The 25,132-nt window shown below is 39.3% G+C and overlaps 1 protein-coding gene and 1 non-coding gene across 7 annotated transcripts in view; both read left to right on the top strand.

Moving 5' to 3' along the window:
• WASHC3 (WASH complex subunit 3) overlaps positions 1 to 2,371 on the top strand; it is a 39,585-nt gene extending 37,214 nt beyond the window's left edge. For all 6 annotated transcript variants that reach the window (XM_036299412.1, XM_036299413.1, XM_036299410.1 and 3 more), the window contains one exon: positions 1,798 to 2,371. In XM_036299412.1, the coding sequence (XP_036155305.1) occupies positions 1,798 to 1,882 (85 nt within the window). In that variant the 3' untranslated portion in view covers positions 1,883 to 2,371. The remainder of the gene's footprint in view (positions 1 to 1,797) is intronic.
• Positions 2,372 to 9,674: 7,303 nt separating this feature from the next.
• LOC118652258 lies at positions 9,675 to 9,779 on the top strand. Its single transcript, XR_004966524.1, has one exon. It is a non-coding gene; the product is annotated as a U6 spliceosomal RNA (small nuclear RNA).
• Positions 9,780 to 25,132: the final 15,353 nt, after the last annotated feature.

Raw genomic sequence — 25,132 nt, 5'->3', positions numbered from 1 at the left:
CTCTGTATCTCTGGCACCTACCACAGTTCCTGGCAAATAGTAGGTACATGATAATGATGAGAAGAATAATAATTCTATAATAAAAATAATAGAAAATAACATTTAATATACTTACTATATGCCAGATATTATTCAATATACTTTACACTTAGTGATTTATTTTAATCAACACAACAATCCAGTCAGTTGGGTACAGAGTGGTTGAATAGCTTCCCTAAAGTTGCCTAACAAATAAGTAGCAAGGCTGGGATTTGAACTCAGTCAATCTGACTTCATAGTCTTTGTTCTTAACCACTATGCCATATAGCATTATATACATCAAAAAGTGGTTACACACATAAATCAATTAATTTTATTGTTTCACTCTCTTCTAGGCCTAAGCTACTTTTACCCTTTTCTTAAGTAGCATTTATTTTAGGGGAGTTGTGTACATTATTTTATTTGTTTGAGTTGCCATAGATACTAATGTAATTTGATGTAATAGTCAGATAATTCCCTCTGGCAAATTTTCCTTTTTAAACAAAGTGAAGACAATAAGAAATCAACTATATAGCAAAGAGAAACTTACTGGGAAAATGTGCCTGGTATTCATGCCCACTGCGTCTAGAGTTCTTGCTTCCATGGGTAGTGATGAAGACTGTGGTCCCGTGTTAGTATTTTAGGCAGACAGAGCATCAGTCAAAACCTAGAAATGCTGTGGCCAGCTTTAAAGTTGTGCTGTATTGAGTGCATATGATTTCCTCCTAGGCATAATCTAAAATTGAATGGGTTTATATGTGACGACTAGAAAGCAGTGCCAGTATTTGTTCTGTTTTGTAGTATGCCAGGCATGATATTAAAAATATAAGCCAAAACTCAGCCATAATTTTTAATAAGAGTAAATAATTAATAAACTATGCATAATAGTTCTATGTCTGACAAAGAAGAGTTGCATTTGTTGGTGTTCCCAGTCTTTAATAAGAATCAAGGGGCTGAGGGTGACATAAGTGGTAGATTTTAATTATTAGGACAGAGCAGCTGTATTATTCCTCCTTTCTCTTTTAGTTTCCCCAAAAGTATACTTTGCTTGCTTAATTCTCTTTCTTGGTAGCAGGGACACAGGCTGGGTGAGAGTGCTCCCAGGTGAACTGCATGGTTTACTGACAAGCATGGTGGAGCCTATCTAGTTGACGGTTTTAATGACAGTATTAAATTTTATTTTGTTTTATTATAGCACAGCCTTGCAGAATTGGAGTTTAACCCTTCTCATATGTCCATGTTGCACTTAAGTGAAAACATTCAATACAATGAAGAACCTTTGCCCCCACAGATTTTTATTGCCTGTGTTTCTCAATAGCCACTCGTGAACTCTCTTCCACTTAAAAAATTCCTCCCTGCAGCTTTCCTGAGCATGAAGATTTTCCCTTTCTTTCCACTGCTGGCTTTTTTTTCTCTGTACCTCAGGCACTTGGAGGCTGCCTGGCTGTGGCAATGGTCCTGCCAGCCTCCCCTGATCGCATCTCTGTCTCTAGCTGATCTCCATGGCAATGAGAAGCATAAAGTGCTGAAGCAGCACACTCTGTAAGCACTGGCAAGAGAAGACAGTGCCACGGCCCACACAGGAAAGGCACTTAATCCCCACAATGCTGGAGACGCCAGGGAGAGTGCGCTGCGGTGGCGAGTGGGAGTCTCTCTCAGTTAAGGACGCAGACTTGGCAGATTTATTAGCAGCAATATTCTAGGATGAACCTAATTTACAATGAGTAAGTGCTTCTTTCAACTGGAAAAAACTTTAAAAACGTTTCCCTTCTCTTTCAGGAGGCCGGATGCTCCAGTGCCTGATGGCGAAGGTGAAAAAAATGCAGAAGAAAGTTCAGATAGTGAATCCTCTTTTAGTGACTAAGATTAACTTTCATAATAATTACAGATAACACGTGTAGAAGTACTTTACATTCTATCAGAAAGAGAGTCTGAACTTGACCTCTTTTTCAAAACAACATCAAGTGGCCAGATATTCACTACCAAGCTTCCTCAGTGCTAAAATTGTAATAATAATAAAGCATTCATAACCTGGCAGTATATGTTGTTACCAATTAAGGGCCCTGAACTGGGGAAAAAAATAACCTAAAAAAGTTAAATTAGTGCTACGAATACTAAGATGGAATATTGCAGAGATGTAATGAACATTTAACATAAAATCAATGTAAGATTAGTGATAAAAATAGACAATGCAAAAAGAAAAAAGTGAATTTGGCTGAGTGAATTATTCAGTTTTTATGACTTTTAGCATGAAAGTATTATGTGCATTTGTATCAGAAGAGTTGCTAAATTTCTGGCACAAAGTAATATTGAAGTTTTATGTGACAAATTAAAGCTTATATATCATATAGTATGGATACGGGACTTATTGGTAGTATTTATTATCTTATAGAGTTTTTCATCACTTGGCCATTAGTTCATATACCATCATGCCGGGAGCCGGTCCATCCTTGCTGTTTCAAGGGACCTGGCATATATGGCATACTGTTCTTAATATGTTTGCTCACCTTCTTGGCACTATGTGTTTTAACCAAGGTCTCTGAGAAAGGTTGTTTCCCCAGGTAAGGATTTTCCCCTGAAGTTAGGGAGGGAATAAAACCTCTTAACTAAGTGCCAGGCGGGTAACTAATCACTTGAACTATGAACAATCATGCTTAAGCTACATAATCTTTACTCCCTGGAATGGAGATAAGAAACGCCCTAACCTTTGGAATAGAGATTGATAGGATTGGAATCAACTGGTATAAATACAGATGTAACAACACAGAACTTAGAAGAGAGAACTTAGAAGACAGAACCTACACAGAACCTAGAGACAGAAGAACTTCGCTGGAGAGAACATGGCAAAAGATCCTGGACTGAACCTGACTATAGAACATGGCAAGAGAACCTGACTAGAACCTGGTGACTGAACCTGACTGGAGAACCTGGACAGAACCTGGCTGGAGATCCTAACCAGAACTTGGCTGGAGATCCTGGCTAGAGATCCTGACTAGGCTGCTGATCAACTGAACGCTATCTCCGTGTCATTACTTCTTCGCCAACTCCATCCACACCTTTGGGGACCCCTGGACCTGCTGGGGTTGGACCCCGGCACCATCAAAGTTAGATATTCGTATTATATTTTTTATCAGATAGAAATTGAATTAAAGGTAGTTTCAATGTGGTTCATAGTGAGCAAGCATCATTATCATCAGCTCTTTTACTGCCTAAACAAAAAAAAAATATTTAATTTGCACAGGTTTAAAATGTCCTCACCTCACCTTGCAAATAATTCTTCAAGAATAATTATTTGCACACAATCTAGAAAATCTGTAAAATCCAGCTGACCCGTGGTATCTGTGGGGAATTGGTTCCAGGAACCCCCGTGGGTACCAAAATCTATGGGTGCTCAAGTCCCTCATATAAAATGACAAAATATTTGTAAGTAATCTATCCACATCCTTTTGTGTACTTTAAATCTTCTCTAGATTACTTTAAATGCCTAATACAATGTAAATGTGATGTAAATGGTTATTACACTATTGTTTAGAGACTAATGACAAGGGGAAAAAAAATCTGCACATGTACACTACAGACGCAGCTATCATAAGCCTAACTACATAGTACATGTCAGCAATAGTGCAACATTTTAACAAAATATTTTCCATCCACTGTTGGTTGAATTCACAAATGGTGAATCTATAGATATGTAGAACCACCTACACTTACATGGAAAGATATATAAATACATTTGATTAATGGTGCTCATTTTAGTTTAGGCCAACTGAAAGTAGACCCTGAAAAAGGACTTTAGTGTATGCAAGTCATTTGTGAGGTGATATCAGGAAGCAAAAGTAAGAGAACAGAGAGAGTAAGAGGGGGAGGGGGGAAACCCATAAGAGGTGTCTTACCAGATTACCATTGGGGACCTTGGGACTTGGTCCAAGGACCATAGCACCACCTTGGAAATGAGCAAGTGCTTCCCAGGATTGTCTATCAGAAGGACTAGAGGCTGTACCCTCTGTCCACTAGCCTTGGACCCATTGGTTGAAGGCATTACTCCTCTTCATTTATGTGATAATAGGCCTGGGGTTTCCCATGGCCTTTGAAAGGAGACTTTGTCACAAAGTGGAGAAATGGGGCACTTATTTGAGATGGGTTTGCTGTCACCAAAAGGTGAGTCTGAGATTGAGTGGGACCCTACTACAGCGCTGGCTGAAACCCCAGGTGGGCCCGGAGGATATGTTGTAGGGCCACCACCACAAGCATTGGCTACAGACAGAGCTGCTGCTAAAATACCAAGTTGACTTGGACTTACTATCATTTAAAATGTATGATTTTCCTCCTTCGATATAAAGATAAGTTGGACGGTAAGCCACACTCAAGATTTCCAGAACTTTTTCATTAAACTTTTTAGTTTTTAAAATCTTCCAACAATGACCAAAGGATAAACAATGACTAAATCTATATCTTTATAGTCTGTTGCAATTATAATACAATTTTTAAATGTTTCCTTTTACACATACCCCGCTGAGTTCTTCTGCAAAACTTTTATATCTGAACCAGAACGTGGCTCCTGTTAGAGTAAATTGTGTCCATGTGCTCTTGAAGAGCACCCAGACAACATAACGTTCAGGGAAACTTTCGTTTCTGATCAAGTTCTTCACAAAAACAAGCTTGATTTCCAGGAGTTGTGAAGAACTTAAATTCCCACAGTTCAGTTCTTTGCTTCAGCAGTTGCTGCAGTAGTGCCAAGGTGTCTTTTCAAAATCATTCCCTTTTACTTTTCTTGTTGATAAGATTTATAAACAGAGAGATGGTCACTAAAATCACTTACTTGTTAGCCAGTTTCTAAAATTCTTTCAGTAAATTTCTTCCCCAATCAAGGACTATTTTCTCTCAGCTGAAACGTGCCATTAGTTATCCTTCTCAAAGCAATGGGGAAAGATTATATTTTGTTAAGATGTTGAGTTGTCAAATTTTTATATAGATTAAATGCAATCCAATAAAAATTCCAGAATTTTTTTAATAGAAGTTGACCAACTGATTCTAAAATTCATATCAAAATTCAGGGAACCTAGCTAAAATAGCCAAAACAACTCTGAAAAAGAACAAACTTGTAGGACTAAAAGTATTTGATTTCAAGAGTTATTTTAAGCTACAATAATTAAAGTATGGTATTAGTGTAAAAATAGATAAGCATGTTAATGGAACAGAATGGAGAGTCCAGAATTAAACTGACATACACTTGGTGTTAATTTTTAACGAATATGTAAAGGCAGGTTATTGAAGAAGGCAGCATTTCAACAGATGGTGATGGAATTATTCAAATGTTAAAAAAATAAACTTTAATCCATACCTTGAACATTATACAAAATTAAAATATAAATATAAATGTAAATCCTAAGACTACAAGAATTCTAGAAAAAGAATATAGGAAAAAGTTTCTGTGACCTCAGGTTAGGCAAAGATTTCTTAAATGCAATACAAAAAGTATGATACATAAAAAAGCAAATTATTAAAAACACCAAAATTAAAAAATTTTCTTCAAAAGATACTGCTAAGTTCATGAAAAGGCATGCCATAGACTGGGAGAAAATGTTTGCAAATTATACATCTGATAAAGGACTCATCTCTGAAATATATAAAGAACTCTCAAAACTCAATAATAAAAGATCCAACTTAAAAAGATGGACAAAGATTTGATCAGATATTTCAAAAAAAGGTATACAGGTGACAAGTATACAAAGCAATGCACAGCATCATTAGTCATTAAGAAAATGCAAATTAAAACGACAATCAGATACTACTATTCACCTATTAGAATGGCTAAAACTAGAAAGGCTGACTATACCAAGCAAGCAAAAATGTGGAGGATTTGAGGAAAAGTTTATATATATATAAATAAAACCGAAGAAGATTCCACATACATATGAGTCCATAAAAAAAGAAAAGCAAATCATACAATGTAACAAAATACAAAAAGTACAATCCAAGAAAACTCCTACAATAAAAAGAGTGCATATTAAAATTATATATTGAGAAGGCACACTATATATCTGAAAAGTAAACCCAGATCGGCTAATATCAAGACATATTTTACTATGCCTATTGGGCAATAAGAAAAAAAAATCTTTTGGACATCTAGTCAAAACAATAACAAAAACACCAAGTCACTTCTAAATGAAACAACATGAGATTGTCATCAAATTTTTTGATAGCAATAGTTTATGCAGAAGACAATAGCATATTTAAAACATGCAAAGAAAAAATGCAAGCTAAATATTTTATATCCAGCCAAACTAAACTTCAATTATAAACATAATCAAACTGTTAATCCTGGAACTCAACAAAACAAACAACTAACCCAATTTAAAAATGGTCACAGTGGTGATGGAAGGAGACTTGGCTTGGGATGGTGAACACACAATACAATACACAGTTGATATCCTATATAATAAGAGAGGAATATGCTAATTAGCTGTTACACCCTGAGGCATAATGACCAAGTGCCTCACGACCAGATCTCGGATCAGCAGGAGGGTGGGCCAGCAAGATGCGAGCGGGCTGCAGAGAGCTACAGGATGGGGCAAGGCAGAAAGCTATGATGGGGGAGAGGGGGAACTACATGAGGGCGGGGCAGTGGGCGGAGAGCTACAGGAGGGTGGCAGCGACCTACTGGTGCACAGATTCATGCACAGGGCTACTAGTATTATAGAATTAGACACCTGAAACATATAATTCTATTAACCAATGTCACCTCAATAAATTCAATAAAAAATGGGTGCCAGACTTGAATGGGTATTTCTCCAATGAAGATAAATAAATGGCAAATAAGCACATGAAAAGATACCCAACATCATTAATCATTAGGGAAATAGAAATCAAAACCATAATTAGGTATCACCTCACACCCATTAAGATGGCTATTATCAACGCAAAGCAATGGATAAAGAATGTTGGTGAGAATGTGGAGAAATTGGAACCCTTATACATTGCTGGTGGGAATGTAAAATTGTGCAGCTGCTGTGGAAAATAACACAGCAGTTCCTAAAAAAAAATAAAATAAAAGTTAAGCACAGAATTACCATATGATCCAGCAGTTCCACCTCTGGGCATATACCCAAAAGAAAGGAAAGCATTATTCACAATAGCCCAAAGGTGGAAAAACAACTCAAATGCCCATTCATGGATGACTGGATAAGCAAAATGTAGTATATACATACAATGGAATATTCATCTTAAAAAAGGAAGGAAATTCTGATAAAGCATACAACATGGATGAACCTTGATGATATTATGATAAACTATACACAAAAGGACAAATGTCATGTGATCCTACTTGTATGAGGTATCTAGAGTAGTCAAATTCACAGATACAAAAAGTAGAGTGGTAGTTACCACTGGCTGAGAGGAGAGGGAAATAAGGAATTAGTGTTTAATGGGTACAGAGTTTCAGTTGAGGGAGATGATAAAGTTCTGGAGATAGATGGTGGTGGTGATTGCACAACAATGCAAATGTACCTAATGCTTTAAAATGGTTCAAATGTTAAATTATGTTATGTATATTTTACCACAATTTTTAAAAAACCTATTAAAATTATGCCAGAACCTAAGAACCTAATTAGGGAATATTGTTCCCATGAGATCTTCCCTAGAAAGGGATTCAGATGAGCAAACAAGGGTACAATAGAGTTTAACAACCAGTACCATGTAATAACTCCATTTGATACTTGTTTGCTTGGGAGCACTTGTGGATATCCAAGTGAAGCTGTTCAGTAGATAACGCAAGTCTGGAATTTAGGGGCAGGGGCGGGGGGGGGGGGTGGAATCGGGGTTAAAGATAGAGATTTGGAAGTGTCAGCTCAGAGTAGATAGATGAAACCATGGACAGAGATGAGCTCACGAAGGAAACTTAAGATGTAGATTGGGGAAAAGGCCAAGGAAGTAAGCAGAGGGGAAACACACAACTCCTTGGACAGGTAGAAGAGCAGGTCAGTATAAAGAGTATTAAGATGTGGTCAGAATTAGGAGAATATGACCTTAAAAGGATGGCGTCACAGGAGCCAACATCAAAGAGTGGTTCATGTGTGAGGGAGCAGCCACTTGAACTTATCACACATTTTTAGATAATTAGATTTTCCTACCAGACCTGAGCTCTGGGAGGGCATTGGTACTTCTTACCATCATAGTCCCAGCGCCAGGTACACAGCAGATACTTAATAAGTACTTTGTTAAATAAATAAAAATTTCAGCCATTGTTTCTTTAAATATTTCATTCTCAACTTGCCTCTCCTCGCCTTCTGGAATTCCAATTACACATGTTAAGCTGCTATTGTCCCATAGCTCACTATTCATTTTGGTATTGCAGTCTTAAGATTCACTAATCTTTTCTTCTTGCCATGTCTAATCTGCTATTAATCTCAGCCTCATTCAGTTCACTTTTCCACTGTAGAGGTTTGACTTGAGTCTTTTTAGATCTCTTCCACTTCTCTCCTTGTCACGCTCCTGCTTTCCTCTAACTCTTTGAACATATGGTATGTATTTGTAATAGTTGTTTTTTTTTAATGTCTTTGTTTACTAATTTCATCATCTATGTCATTTCTGAGTCTGTTTCTGTAGATTTTCTCCTCATTTTGGATCTTATGTTCCTGCTTCTTTGAATGTCTGGCAATTCATTTTTAAATTTTATTTTTCAATTACAGTCTGAGTTCAATATTATTTTGTATTAGTTACAGTGGTAACTTAATTTACTGTCAAACATTGTAAGTTTAACAGTTTGGGGGTACTGGATATGTTTGTAATGCTTTCAATATTTGGGAGTTTTGCAATAGGATGCAATTAAATTACTTGGGAACAGTTTGATGTTTTTTGAGGCTTGCTCTTAAACTTTTGGTGGGGGCAGAACAGCCTTTAATCTAGAGCTAATTTGACCCTGCTATTGAGGCAATACTCTTCTGAAGGCTCTCCACAGTTCCATATGTGTTAGGAAGTCTTTCTGCTCTGGCTAGTAAGCATATAAAAGATTCCCAGCCCTTTGTGTGCTCCAAGGATTGCTCCACCGAATCCTTTCCAGTGGCTTCTTCTGTCTTGATAGTCTCCTCAAACTCATGCACTGATTACTATTGAGCTCAAGAGTTAAGGGGACCCTGTGTGGATATTGGAGCCCTCTCATTGCAGCTTGCTTCTCTCCAGTGCTCTGCCCAAGAAGTCTAGCTGCCTAGGCATCTCTGTACTCTGAACTCTGTCTCAACTCAGGGGATCACCTGACTCTGCAGTGGCCTAGAAACTCACCAGAGAGTAAACTAGAGCATTCATCATGCTCATCATGTTGACCGCCCCCCCCCCCACAACCCCGTTTTCTACAGAGATTGCTATCCTGCACTGCCTGTTTTCCAATGTCTGAACATTAGTTTCACAGATTTTTGACCAGTTGTTGAGTTGTTTAAGGAGGAGGGTGGTAAATGTGGTCCCTGTTACTCCATCATGACCCGAAGTGGAAATTCAGTGCTTCAATTTGAGACTCTTAAATTTAATTACAAGGTATGCCCACAGAAATTCAGCTAATACCTGTGTTGGCTCATAGTGGGCATTTGAGCTTCCCCCATTGTCCCTATAGCTGCTATTCTTTCATCCCTATTAGCACATTTGCCTTTTGAAAAATGAAATGACATAGTCACTTTGGCAGCTTGTATACTAAGATTGGAACGATACAGAGAAGATTGGGATGGCCCCTGTGCAAGGGTGACATGCATATTCCTGAAACGTTCTACATTTTGTGCAGTTTCTCGCTGGGCTCCTCACACCCTTGATTAGCTGGGAAGAAATATGAGTCAAAGCACAATGCATGGAACGCAATAGCAAAATCATGACTTTTCATTATAAAAATATTCATGTAAGGCAATCTCTGAAATGAAAATGAAGCTGTTATAACTGGGGTATTGTGCTAATACATTAACTTGCATTTCCTTCTTAAGCCTTAAAAGTTCTGAAATTGACACTTTTTTTAAGGGAATGATGTGACAAGAGTGGGACTACATATATCAGCACTAAGAAGCAAAAATAACCTTTTTTTTTTTTTTTTACACTTTCTACAATTCAAATGTGGAATTAAATGGAAACACTTTGTGAAGTGAAAATGATTTGTTTAAGTACTCCCCAAATTAAAGTGGAATATGGTGTAGGGTAAGGGTGCCATCTGTTAAGCCACAGTGTCAGTGGCTTATTCCTACAGCTTGTAGAGGGAGCATTTCCCCACTTATTGCCCTAATTCTACATCTATTTCTCACTTTGGAAGAATGAGTCTGGAATGCTTACGTCCTGGAAGAAGTTGCATCACTTAAGCAACTTTGCTAACGGTCCCCAAATTCCTAGGGCTTCTTACTAGCACGATAGATAAGGCCTGGGATAATGGGGATATTTCTTTTCAGATTTGATGGAAAAGATCAATGGGTCTGCCTATTTGGACTCACCATCAAGACAAAGTGAAGACACAAAATCCGTTTTCTGCTTTTTCTGGGATATAATATGTTCATACTTGAACATTTTCTTCTAGATGAGATATTCTAGTCACAGTGTGTTTCTCATGTACACTGGCCTCCTGCCATCCATACATTTCCAGACTCCACCTTCTCCCTTCAGACAACTGAATGGGAAAGAAAGGGATCTCTAAGGTCCCTTTAAGGAAATGAATGTGGTTGTTTTAAACTTTACGGCATACACTGCCCCAACAGGAAAATAAAGCAGTGATCATTGTAAAACACGAGTTGGTAAAGTTAATTTATTAGACAGAAATTTAGTTTGATTTTATGGATGAAGAAGTGCTGACATTCTGACCACAGACCTTCTGGGGTGCAGAGGGGATGTGACATAGGGGTGGGAGGGCCGAGTGTAATTTATTTCTCCCTGCTTTTATTTGTACTAACGGTTTCAGGGCAGAATGTTTTAAGGTTGGCTGTAATTGCTAGGCCAAGAGATTGGAGTTGACAGAAGGTTGCAACATTCAGTGCGCAGGAAAAATGGGACAAATGAAAGTCAAAATAAGTTTCTCCTCCTGGAGCTCTGAGAACAGCTTGTTCACTAATTGCACGGATGAAGTCATTTTTGTTGTACGGATATTAAAGACTTGACACGAGAACCTTCCAGTTCCATCTTGCTCGGCTGTACGAGGGCTGGTGACAGGTATTTCAGAACTGCCTGTTCTGTCCCTAAAGGTTCTCTGTCTGCCGAATGCTCTCAGGCTGTCTGTATACATAAACTGAAGCAAAGCAGACCCTCTGTGTGGCAGGCGTGCTTCGGGTTGTAATTCTCCCCTGTGGATTTCATAGTCATCATTTAACTTTGGGGAAGGGCGGGGGGGAAGTGTAGCTCACTTCCACTTCCAAGACAGTGAATAAAAGTTTGCTTTTATTTATTTTTTTAAAAGAGATCACTTTTATTTAAAACAAACTTACTTGCTTCCAAATTAAAGAGCCTTGCAAAGACATAGTACTAGTAAAATACATAATGACTCAGATCCTTCCCGAAGTTTATCTTCATTGTACAATCAGTTCCATTGGCTGGGGAATGCTTGGGGCTCTTCCACATTCTGCCAAACACTGTCACACACCAAATCTGTAGAATCATAGGGGGTTGTTGATGTGAAGTAAGAAGGCTCTGCAACATTCAGGCAAATTAAGCTAACGGTCAAAAGTGACCATTTCCACTAGCCCATAAGAAAAAGGAAACCCTGCAGGTGAATACAGGAATGTCCTTGACAGCAAACTGATCCTTCAAGGACTCTGGGCTTTGAGAATTTGTGATTGTTAATCGATGTTCTAAAAGGAATATTGACTCCAAGTTCTTTTCAGGAGAGGAGTATTTTGCTATAACCTCTTCTTTACAAAGGCTGGGTCTATTTAAACCTCCCAGACGACCACTTGCCCTGATACGAAAGTGATTGGTATGAAACTTTTGGACTCCCATATTTCTTGTCTTTCAATTGCCCCAGATAATGAAGCCTTTAAAAATGTTCATTTAAATAATTCTATAATGTGCCAACTGCACAGCACAAACCTGCAGTTGCAGTAATCTCCATGGAAACATTGAAAGGCAGATAAACAATTCTGGACAGTAGACAAGTATGCATTAACCTGTTTATTACAGGTTTTGAGTTTATTCCTGATGCACATATTAGCAAATTCCCTACAAGGAAAAAGGTTTAAAAAATCAGAGGAGATAGAACAATTTTATTTTTGTGATAGAAAATAACAATGAACTTTTCATAGCAGTTCTGTCCAACAGAATGGTAATATAAGCTACATAAACTATTTTAAATTTCTAGGAGTCAAATTTGAAAAGTAAATTAAAATATTTTTTGTATTTTTAAAATATATTTTATTGATTTCAGAGAGGAAGGGAGCGGGAGAGAGATAGAAACATCAATGATGAGAGAGAAACATTGATCGGTTGCCTCTTGCATGCCCCACATTGGGGATCGAGCCCGCAACCCAGCATGTGCCCTGACCGGGAATCGAACCCCTGACCTCCTGGTTCATAGGTCGACGCTCAACCACTGAGCCACGCTGGCTGGATGAAAAGTAAATTTATTTTAATAACATTTAATTTACTTCAATAATCTAAAATATTGTCATTTTAATACATAATCAATAAAAATATTAATGAAGTATTTTACATTTTTTTCTTACTCAAGCTTTGAAATCTTGAATGTATTTTATACTCATGGCAAATCTAGATTTGAACTAGTGTCTACCATGGTCAACAGAGTAATTCTATACGGTATTACATAGTCACTGTATTAAAAAAAAAAAAAAAGAAGAAGAAGTACAGTCTCTTCAGTGGGGGATTCTTACAGTTTTCCCTTGGATAGTTTAGAAGCTACACTTGCTCCCCAGGACCTGACTGTTCCTTTCTGGAACAATTGTGCCCCAGGGGGCTCTGCATGCTGTAAGGAAGTAGGTCCACCGGACCCTGCTGCTATTTTGTTTCTTTATGTCTACCATGTATTAACATGGTGCCCCAAGCCAAAGATGAATCTTGACTTATTACTATAGTATTAATCTTATAGAACCCTTTGCTCTTGAGGCCTTCTGGAACAGCACCCTACCTACCACTAAAGACGATTGGAATCCAAGAGGAGTCCCATCCATACCCTTGGAATCACCTCAGCCCTGTTTCCCTTCAACTCCAAAATTTCAATATCTACTAAGATTTCAAAAATGCAGCTCAAAGCATGTCATCTCCCAGCTCAAAAACCCTCAATTCCTCCCCACCACCTAATAAACAAAGTACAGATTCTATAGCCCCATATTCAAGGCTCTGATGCCAATACAATGTTATAACATGATCTCCTCCTACTCTGCTACATGTACTCAGGCAAAATGTACTAACTGTCTCCCAAATACGCCCTGCCCATTGAAGCATCTGGTTTTTGTCTGTGGCATTCTTCTCTCTTCTTACTTCTCTAACTTCTCGCTGATTGAAATATAGTCCTATCCTTCAAGTCCCAGTCAAACTATTACCTCTTCCATGAAGTCCTTCAGGATTTTCCAGCAGAAATAATATTTTGGTCCTTGTACATACTTGATTTGTATTTCTGTTATGAGCCTTAATATGGTTTACATTGTTAGCTTGTTTGGGCGTATATGTGTGTCAATACCTTATCTCTGCTCAGATTATAAAAGTTCATTTCATTGATTCAACACTTGTTTATTGAGTACTTACTATGTGCTAGTGCAATATAAAAAATAATGAGCAAGCCAGACATAGAGTATCCATTTCAGAGGACTATTCTACAGCACCTAGCATCTGTCTTGCACTTTGTTAGCACTTGCTTACTTGTACAATCCAGGACTGAATTCCTAACTTATCTGAAAAAAATACTTCCAGAAAGTTTTGTTTTCAGACCCAAAGAGTAAGAATAGTAAGTCAATGAAAAAGTCTTCAGAGGAGCTGATCAGGGAGCTCACAACATATATGTATTTGTGCACACTTTAGCCATGGAGACCCTGGCAAGCCTCACACAGAGCCCTCTCTCTCAGTTCACACACATGTCTAACAATAATAAGCATGACAACAACCACAGTGAGCTCGGGGCATTTGATTTCCAAACTCATTTCAGATGAGAAGCAGAAAATTAGGAACAGCGAGTCGAAATGGCATAATCAGTCACACATGCAACCGTGAGACTGACCGTCCAGCAGCCAGGGAGGCCCTAGAGAGGCTAAACACACACACACACACACACACACACACACACACACACACACACAAAACACAGCAATCTGCAGCCATTTAGAATAAGGACAAACAGTTCTGCATGCCTCCATGGGGACGGAGGACTTCCAGTGTCATAGCATAATACTACTTTTAATGACAACCCCAGCCATCACACTGGATTAGGTTTACCCTCACTATTTTAAAAGGCAGGGATGATTAACATATTGGAAAGGTTTCCATCCAAGATAATTAAAACTCTTGGTGTTTAAAGGAATACACCATCAGCCATCTATTAAACTCACTTATCCAGAACGACTCTCTCCCTCGCAGACCCGCAGGCTCTGGGGCCAGAGTTGGATTGGACTTCCCTGCATTACTTGATTCATTTACCTCAGAACATTTGTTGGCTCTCAGCATCTAGTTCAGTTTTCATTCAGTAAATTTCATCTCCATTTTACTGTGTACAACACTCTAAAAGGGCCAATGGAGGACACAAAAGATTTGAAAAATCTAGACCCTAAGCTTGTCTTGGGGATACTCAAGGTCTAGTTGGGGAAAGATGATCTACATCCTTAAACCAACTAAAAGACACAATAGAGTGAGATGTAAAATCTTTGCAATGGAGGATTCTTTTTGGAAACAGACTAGGGACTAATCACAAAAGATTTCTTAGAGGTGAGCCTCTGAGCCAGAAGTGGAAGATTTGGGGAAGGCATTTTGGGTAAAGAAAACAGCACAAATTGGAATGCATTCTAGGGTCAAGAAAAAGGAAATTGTGTGCAGGCCATAGCAAAGAGTCAGCCTACAGCCTGAGGCAGAGGGGTCCTGCTTGGGAATAATAACAGATGAGTTTTTATACAAATTTTCATAGTTTTATAGAAACCCCTGACATTTTTCTAAGGTCATGGCTTAGTCTTGCTCAGGCTGCCATAACAAAATACCATAGACTGGGTGGCTTAAACAACCGAAATTTATTCTCACAGTTCTGGAGGCTAAGGAGTCCAACATCCAGGTAGCAGCCGATTCAGTGTCTCCTAAGAGCCCATTTCCTGTCTTGCAGACAGCTGCTTTCTTGCTGTGTCTTCACATGGTGGAGAGAGAACAAGCTCTCTGGTGCCTCTTCTTCTAGGACACTAATGCCATCATACAGCCCCACCCTCATGACTTCTTCTAAACCTAATGATTTCTCCAAATAACATCACAGTGGGGCTTAGGCCTTAAAACTATGAATTGGGTGAGGGTAAGGAGATTAAGGGTGGGGACACAAATAGTCAGTCCATATTTAAATCCCTGTACCTTTTGAAAAGCCAAAGAAATCAAGTTTGATGTACAGATTGGTACTATACCTTCAATCATGTATTTTTTTTTACTAGAGAGTTTGTGTAATACCTAGTTGCAAGAAAGCAAAGTTGATTTGCTTCCTCTAATGCCGGAGTCCAACCCCAGCAGGTCCAGGGGTCCCCAAAGGTGTAGACGGAGTCGGCGAAGAAGGAAGGACACGGAGACAGTGTTCAGTTGATCAGCAGCCTAGCCAGGATCTCCAGCCAAGTTCTGGTCTGGATCTCCAGCGAAGTTCTGCTGTTTATTGTCTTGTTACATCCGTATTTATACCAGTTGATTTTAATCCTGTCAATTTCTATTACAAAGGTTAGGGCGTTTCTTATCTCCATTCCAGGGAGTAAAGATTATGTAGCTTAAGCATGATTGTTTGTAGTTAAAGTGATTAACTACCCACCTGGCACTTAGTTAAGGAGTTTCATCCCCTCCCTGACTTCAGGGAAAAATTCCTACCTGGGGAAACAACCTTTCTAGGAGAGGCATCCCCTCCCTGACTTCAGGGAAAAATTCCTACCTGGGGAAACAACCTTTCTTGGAGAGGTGACCTTGGTTAAAACACACAGCGCTAAGGGGAGCAAACATATTAAGAACAGTATGCTATATACGCCAGGTCCCTTGAAACATATGCTGTGCAGATGTTTCTTTCCTGCAGCGACTGTGTCAAGCAGCAAGGATGGACCGGCTTCCGGCACTCTAAGTTCATTTTACAAATAAAATCATGGGGAATGTAAAGTATTCCTTTGGTTAGAAGCTCTGGACAATCCTAATTCTAGAAGATACTGCCCGGTGCTATAGATATGTTTGAAGCTTTCGATGATTGTTGACAGATTGCTGAGTAATTGGGTGTGAACACAAATAATGAGCTTACTTTCTACTCCTTGTTAACTGGTAAAGACTGGAGAGTCTTCAAAATACTGTGGAAATGAGGTTTTAATAACTGTGCTTTTACCTTTCTCACCAGGCTGCAAAGTCTGGGAAGTTGGGGTAAATGTTTTCCCCAGAGTCTCATCACCTACCATGGAAATGGGACTTAGTGCTAAATGGACAACTGAGTAAATGATTGGGTGCATAACAAAATAATTGATTGACATTTGACTAAAGTGAAATAATATATTTCTCAAAATTAACTTAGCCTGAATTGGCTGAGATTCTTATAACTGGTGGATCATGCCTTTTTAACAAATTAAAAGCAAACCACAAAATCAGGGATTTTAAAGTCATTTTTTCACAGGCGTGTTCGTTGTGAATCCAGTACATGGATCCTGCTGAGTTGGCTGCCTGATGTGCTTGAGAGCCAATTTCAACGTTCACATGACAATGAAAATCTCAACCTTAAATTTATTAATACGTTGCTTTGGCAGAACACCAGACCTTTTAATGGTAAAATATGGAGAGGAAGATTATTAGTCTCCAAAGACTTGAGTTTGAGTTTGAAACTAAACTGATGTTGTTCTTAAAATGATGTTTCATAAGGAGACATAACTGTGGAGTTGTGAACCTACAGCAATTAAAATGAAAAATAACCCAAAGGACAGAGAATCAAAGTTTTTAGTATGGTGTTTAGTTGGAAGGCTAAAGGGTCAAAATATTGAAGTGTTTTTAGGGCCCACCTGAGCAATTCAAGTCCTGAATAGCTGCTAATCAGAGAACTCCTTATCTAGACATACTTAACAAATAATTTTGCAAAGACACCAAGGTATGATATGGAAGCATGGCATCTTCAACCAGATGGACCCTGGAAAAGGAGTTTCCAGTAACCATGGCTATCATGATTGAGCATGTACCAGGTATCTGTCCAGCCCTGTGTCAAGTGCCCTACAGACTTATCTAATCCTTACAAAATCCCCAATGAGCAGATGAGGAAACTAAGGCTTAACAATAGACTAAGTGGCCCGGGCAGCATAGCTCAGTGGTTGAGCATCAACCTATGGACTAGGAGGTCATGGTTTGATTCCACATCAGGGCACATGCCCAGGTTGCGGGCTCAATCCCCAATCTGGGGTATGCAGGAGGCATCCGATCAATGATTCTCTCTCATCATTGATGTTTCTATCTCTCCCTCTCCCTTCCTCTCTGAAATGAATTAAAAATGTTTATTTTATTTTATTATTTAAGGTATTACAAATAGTAGTACATATGTCTCCTTTTTTTCCCCATTGACCTCCCCCCTAAGTAAATTACTCCAAATCCACAAGTCTATAATGGCAAAGGCAAGATAGATTTTAGTCTTTGCTAGTGACCACTCCATTTATTCCACTGCTGCTCAAAAGGTGGTCCTTGAACTGACAACCCAGCATTACCTGGAAACTTGTTGGATATCAAAGTCCTGATGCCCTCACAGACCTGCTGGATCAAAATCTCTGATTGTGGCCCTGACCGGTTTGGCTCAGTGGATAGAACGTCAGCCTGTGGACTGAAGGGTCCCAGGTTCGATTCCAGTCAAGGGCATGTACCTTGGTTGCGGGCACATCCCCAGTAAGAGGTGTGCAGAAGGCAGCTGATCGATGTTTCTCTCTCATCAATGTTTCTAACTCTCTATCCCTCTCCCTTCCTCTCTGTAAAAAAATCAATAAAATATATATATTTTTTAAAAATCTCTGGTTGTGGGACCGCAGACTGTTTTAACCAGCTCTCTGAGAGACTCTAACGCACACAAAGTTTGAGAAAAACATCTCCATCCTATTCTATATCTCCAAACTTTAGCCAATATGTATATTTTGGTTGGCCAGTACAGATTCTTACAAACCCAGAAAATTGATATCAATTCATTTCTTTATTTGAACAATGTGAACAATAGTGATTATGCCAAAAATCATAATGCCAACAAACAAAATATGTAAAATTAGCCTTAGGGAAAACAATCCAATAGCATTATTATCCACTTAAAGCAGTGGTTCTCAACCTGTGGGTCGCAACCCCTTTGGGGGTCGAATGACCTTTTCACAGGGGTCGCCTAAGACCATCGGAAAACACATATACAATTACATATTGTTTTGTGATTAATCACTATGCTTTAATTATGTTCAATTTGTAACAATAGAATTGGGGGTCAACACAACATGAGGAACTGTATTAAAGGGTTATGGCATTAGGAAGGTTGAGAACCACTGACCTAAAATATGGACAAGGGCTACAGTGACTGGAATTCTTTCAAGACCAGACTATACATATTTATTTGGGACTAACATAGTAATCACTTAGCTCATTCTATGCTTTAACAGATAAAATAGATTTTTAATATAAGCCCGGAAATGACTACCTTGCCAAGAGGGCAAGAGTAGCCATCAGTGTGCTTTGACAAAAGCAAAATATAATATATGAGAGTGGCAATCAGAATTCTAATATATTGCTATAAGTGTTGTCTAGCCAAATAACCAAATGTATTGACATACTGCTGAGCTGTCATTGGCATGTTATGCAGACATTGAGATTTTCTAAGCAAGGTTACTGGAAGTCATTCAAATATTTATAATAGTGGTGGAATGGGTAAACTGGAGATGTTCTCTTGCAATAGTGTTTTTGTTCCAAACTCCTTGATGAGAAAATATTTGGAACAAAGCACAATAGATTTATGTACGGACTTATATGGCTGAAATTGATTTTTGTTTCCCTGGGAATTTAGGAATCTTTTTAATAGTTGAGAACTGGTGTACAGCTGTAAGAGGTTGGCCAAATACAGAGTCAGTATTTATGCCTTCTTGATAGAACAAATGAGAGTTCTCACTCTGTTTTCCATCTTACTTTTATGTTGAAAGCCGGGCAGCACTGGGATATAATACTTATTTCTTCAAAATGTTCCTAAGTTGTTGTTCACTGTTTTGTATTTCATCTCGAAGCTGCTTTATTTATAATATTATTAAACCTCAAAAAAAAAACCCAACATATGGTGGAAGAGAAGAGAAATTTTGCGATTGCACTGTTTTGTTCTTCTTGAATAGAATTTATGTGAAACTGAAAATTGTTCAAATCTGTTTCTTATTCTCAAGGAGTGTGTCCATGCCTTGTGATATGATAGCTTAAACAGATGGGTAAATTATATTACACCTCCAAGAAGTTCTATCCAGTGGCAATAAATTGTGTGGCTGAAATATAATTCTGCACAAATTGCCCTCTTTCTAGCAGATATGTAAAAGTTATGTAGATTTTTGCTATGTCTATATTTAAATAAAGCAAACCCAGACTCACAAAATAATAACATGTTTTTGTCCAAATAAAAATCTAGCAATATTGCTAATAGCAGTCCCTACTTCTCAATAATTTCTAGGTTTTTTCTTGACTTACAAATTTATCCCTACTGCTTACTTTTTGCCTACTGCAATTGAGGACCTGCTAAGGGCCAGCATTATGCTGGGTGTTTCACTTATATGTCAGGTTCCAGGAGCAGTACTCATATGATAACCACTCAAGTAACTAATATTTTCTACATACTTCTGCTGAAAACCCAGAATGTGTCTGTAGGCAACACAATTTTTGCTTCCTGGGGTCTTATCTCTCGCTAACGATGTTTTGACATAATATGCATTATCTTTTAGTGGAGAGATTAAGAGCAGGAATCCAATTGGTGGTTTAATGTAGTGGTTAACATCATAAACACTGGTACCAGATAGCCCTGGTTCCAATCCTCTCTATACCACTTATTACCTATGCGACCTTGGGCCAGTCACTTCCGCTTCCTGTGCCTTCATGTCCTATCTCATATGCTGTTGTGTAAATTAACTTAGAGAGTGTGTGGGAAAGCGCCTGGTGTGGGGAAGTGGTCAATATATGGCAGCAGCTATCACTGTTATCCTTTGAGCACTTTCTTTCACCTATAAAATGGATGCACTAAACAAACAAATTTTATGAAATATCTATTATGGGGAAGGCTAGAGGTCCCATGAGGTCAAGAACCATGTATGTCTTTTCACTATTGTATCCTAGCACATTCATGCCTGGCATGCAGTAGGTATGAATAAAAACGTAAGTGAATGAGTAAAATGAATTCTATACATAAAGCATTTGGCATTAAATATTTTTAACTATTTTGGGGAGTCCCTTAATAGAGACTGACCTCTGTCTCTAATCATGGGATGTCTTCACTCCTGGAACTAAGACCTCCAAGAAGCTCTATCCAGTGGCAATTCAGGTATTCCTGGTCAGCCAATGAGGGAATAACTGCTTAGGCTTTGACTAGAGAAAAGTGAGTGGTAAGATCATTGGGCCAGAAATACAGGAGATTAAGGTTCAAGCCCTGGCTTGACAATTTCCTAGTTGTGTAGTCTTAGACAAGTCATTTCACCTTTTTGGGTCTTTGAGGGTCATTTCACCTTTATGGAGTTAGCAATTGTAAGATGAATGGTTTGGATTGAAAGATCCTCTTCTAACTAGGTCTTTAAATTTTAGAAATTATATCACAACTTTTTATTCCTGACTATATGAACAATTTTATGGCTCATTCCTCACATATGTAACATGCCTGTTATACACACACGCACATGCACAGATACACACACAAAATGTATGTATGAGTCAACAGTGCCTGCTGTAAACCATATCAGCATGGTGATCAACAACTTTCATTATTGAACAACAAAGTAATTCCACCTTTCATGTACTACCTCCCTGTCTCAGCATAACTCTCAGCTAGCTGGTCTACCAGCTGTCTTTCCAGGACGCTGGGCTTCTACATGGACTCTTTTCTCTGGAATGCCTTTGCTCTCCTTAGAAATGTCTGGAGAACTTTTAAAACCAAATTCAGTAGCCTTTGCTTAGTTCTCCTCATTCTCACTGTCTCCACAGCATTTGGTGCTTTTGACCACACCCTCCTTAAAATTCTCTCCTCCTTTGTGGAGAAATAGTCTACCTCCAGATGAGAGGAAATACTAAGTTATATGTCAAAGGACATAGATGCAGGAGGCATGAAGAAATGTGGTCATCTTGCCTTGGCAGGTTTGGTTCAGTGGATGGAGCATTGGCCTGCGACTAAAGGGTCCCACGTTCGATTCCCGTCAAGGGCACATGCCTAGGTTGCAGGCTTGGTCCTCAGGAGGGGCCATGCAGGAGGCAGCTGATCAATGATTCTCTCTCATCATTGATGTTTCTATTTCTCTCTTCCTGTCCCTTCTGCTCTAAAATCAATACAAAATATTTTAAAAAAGAAAAATAAATGTGGCTATCTTTGCAATCAGTCTGTTACTGGATGGGATCTGGGATCGTGGTGGGTTCTTGACTTCATTTAGGAAATATTTTACAACACAAGTCCAGGTGGCTTTTGAGAGAATGTTTATTAAAGCTGGGGACAGTGAAACAAAGGGAGGGCTTGAGATAGAAGAAGCAACAGGAGAGGAAAAATCAGAGAAAAGTGGGCTTTGGAGACAAGTTCAGGGGGTTAGCCCAAGTTGAGCTGCTGCCCACTACTCCCTTAGTTTCAAATCTCATGGGGTCCCTTAGAATTTAGGAAAAAAGCAGCAAAGATACAAGGTGTGTGCATGCTCTTTCAAGAGCATACCGTAGCTCCTTTGTCTTGAGGCTTTTAATCTCACTTTGGCCGAGGTCAGGGGAGGGACTTACTAGTAACAGAATATTCATTAACTTTTTAGGTGTGTCCTTCATTATGTTGATTCATCAAAATGTGCAGATAGAGGGGTCAGGGGTTATTTTCTGGTTAGTTTTTATTTTTTTGTTTTTATTGGTTTTAGAGAGAGACAAGGGGAATGAGGGGGAGAGAGAGAGAGAGAAACACAGATGTGAGAATGAAACATCTATTGATTGCCTCCTGCATGCCCCCTACTGGGGATCAAGTCCGCAATCAGGCGTGTACCCTTGACGGAGAATTGAACCTGTGAACTCTGGGTGCATGGCAAGACACCCAAACAAACTGAGCCACACCAGCCAGCACTGGTTAGTTTCATTTTTAAAGGACGTCATCAAGAATGTCATTGGAGAGGGACCGGGAACTGAGGCCATTCTGTCCCAGGATTTCCTGGAATGTGTCAACCATTTGCTCCTAAGTGTCCTTGCTTAGGGCAGATAAAAGCTTGTGATTCATTAGCTGGCTGTGAATTGCACAGATTGTTTGGCCTTGTTTAATTATTTTGTCTCAGTTTCCCTTACTCCACTTATCAAGGAACCTCCCTAGCTTCTTACTATCCTGCCTCAAATCTACCCGAGTCTCTAGAAAGCACACAGGCCGGATGGGACCTGAGAGAACCAAGCTCAGACTCTGACGTGGCTGCACACTCCCGCTGTGACCTTACACATGTCACTCAGCCTCTCTGGACCTCAGACACCTTAGCTCTGAATTCTATATCAATACTAAAAATGTCCTATTCTGTTCTTGTTTGCATCCAACAAAAGTGTATTTCCTTAAAATATTTTTTAAGGAGACTTGAAATACTCTGTTTTCTAATGTGGTATTACTTGGGGTCAGCAAAAGGGAAAACATCTGCTTCTATTTCATTCCCTTGACAGGGACTCTAAATATTTGTAATTTACATGAAAAAAAATTACAACAGTCATGCTGGGTTTCTTTCAAATGAAGAAAGAGAAAAGGTTTTGCAAATGAAAATGATGGAAGCCACCTTACTTGGGAAATAATCTGGAGATGGTGTTTGCTCAGAATGGCTCCCAAGAGTCCCCATGTTCTTGCCTTCACCAGGAAGTCCTGATAAATGGGCAAGGAAAGAGAGATATTGGTTGTCCGAGTCTCTGGAAAGTGCTATAAGAAGGGTTATGATGACTGGCTTTGCTTTATGCCGTCAGTTCCTTTTCAAGTGAAATGAGTAAGACAGTGGGGTTAGCCTGGATGTCCTTGGACTGGCCACCAGGAGCTCTGGAAACAGTATCCTTCCACCCAGCCCCCAACAGGGCTTTCCAGGCATCTGCCTTCAGCAAGGCTAGAGTTTACACAGCTGGGCCTGGGTTTCATGAGGATCCTCATTCTGTGTAATCTGGTTCTCAGTGCTACTCTGGGATACCTCTGAAGATGGGAAGCCAATTTAGCTGCAAAAAGCAAGGAAATTGCTATTCAGCCCTCCCATTTCCAAATCCAGACCCGTTTACTTCAGCCTGGTCCCTTCCTCCATCCCCCTACTGCCCTCTTCTCATTCCCAACTCCATGTCTTGTTCACATTTTCCCTTCCTCCTCTTTCTCCTTCTCTTTCTCTTATTCAAAACCAGGCTAAATTCTGCCTCTCTCTGAGCTTCTCCTGCTGAATCCAGGCCTCTGTGACCTCCCACACACAGGCATGAATTAGCCAACAGGTAGGTTGAGTGTGTGCTTAGAGCACCTGCACATTGGGGGTCTCACTCCACCCTACCCCGACCCTCACCCTGTCTCACCACACACACACACATGCATGCACGTGCACACACACATACATACACATCATGCACATGCACACACACATATACACAAAAGAAAAAACCTCAGCTTTAATGGATGTACTCAGAATTTTTTCAAATATATTTTTATTAATTTCAGAGAGGAAAGGAAAAGGAGAGAGAGATAGAAACATCAATGATGAGAGAGCACCATTGATCAGCTGCCTTCTGGACACCCCCACACATTTTGGACAGAGGGGCTTCCTGAGATCTTTAAAAGTGTAATTACTGTTTTCCATGAGAAATTACATATTCAGACAGATCCTATTCAATCCAACCGATATTCTGCCTCTGATAGGAATACTGAAGAAAATCTAACGTCCCCCCAAATCCTTCACTTCTGATAATTATTTTTTACAAATCTAGCACCAGGACTCTAGATAACGTTTTCATGAAACTAGTAATTTTTAGCTTATATCACTTCTCTGAGAAATAATTTCCAAGTGTGTACAATTATACTTCTTTGATTTTTTGTCTGAAATATCACCTTTAGCCTTCCAGGGAGGACAGCCCCTTATGCCCGTACACATGGCTGCTTCATTGGTTTCCATTCTGGAATCTAGATGCAACTTCTATTCTCTCACAGAGCCAGTTTGCTTGGTAAAGTTAGCACAAAGCTGATAAGAAAACCTGAGCTCCTCAAGCCAGGCCTCTGAGATCCTGGCGGGAAGCTTACCACAGATCTGTGTCCAATAATAAAATCCTCCTCAGATCTGGGAGCACTCAGCTCATTCCTGCCTTCTCAATCTCCTAAGTGCTTCCTTCCCATGCTCCTGCTTTTCCTTTCCCCCATCTCTTGCAAAATCTTGTTCCAAAATGTCAGTCAACCATCAGCTAATGGAATCAGTAGTTGCCTCACAATCACAAAACCTCCTGGTCCCTGGCCCAAGGGCCCTAACTCCACCCCCCCTCCAACCCCCAATTACATCCAGTGTCCCAAGATGACCTCCCAGCTTCCATGACATAAGAAGACATTCAGAGCAGATTTATAACTGGAGAAACTCATTCGTTATTTTTTCAAGGGACCAAGAAAAGAAAATGTTATGAACAAGGAAATTGTTGGTAGGTTGTTGGCCAGGACCCTGAAATTTGAACATCGAACAATTAATTTAAGGATAATATAAACAAGTTTCACAATACCGATTTTAGGAATATGATAGGAATAGTCTGTTGTTTTGAGTGCTAGAATCTCTCCCCCCCCGCCCCCCCACCTTCC

This window comes from Myotis myotis, unplaced genomic scaffold (genome assembly GCF_014108235.1).
Source record: "Myotis myotis isolate mMyoMyo1 unplaced genomic scaffold, mMyoMyo1.p scaffold_m19_p_3, whole genome shotgun sequence".
Taxonomy (NCBI): domain Eukaryota; kingdom Metazoa; phylum Chordata; class Mammalia; order Chiroptera; family Vespertilionidae; genus Myotis; species Myotis myotis.
Note: the sequence above shows the minus strand (reverse complement) of the source record. Positions and strands in the feature narration are given on the sequence as shown.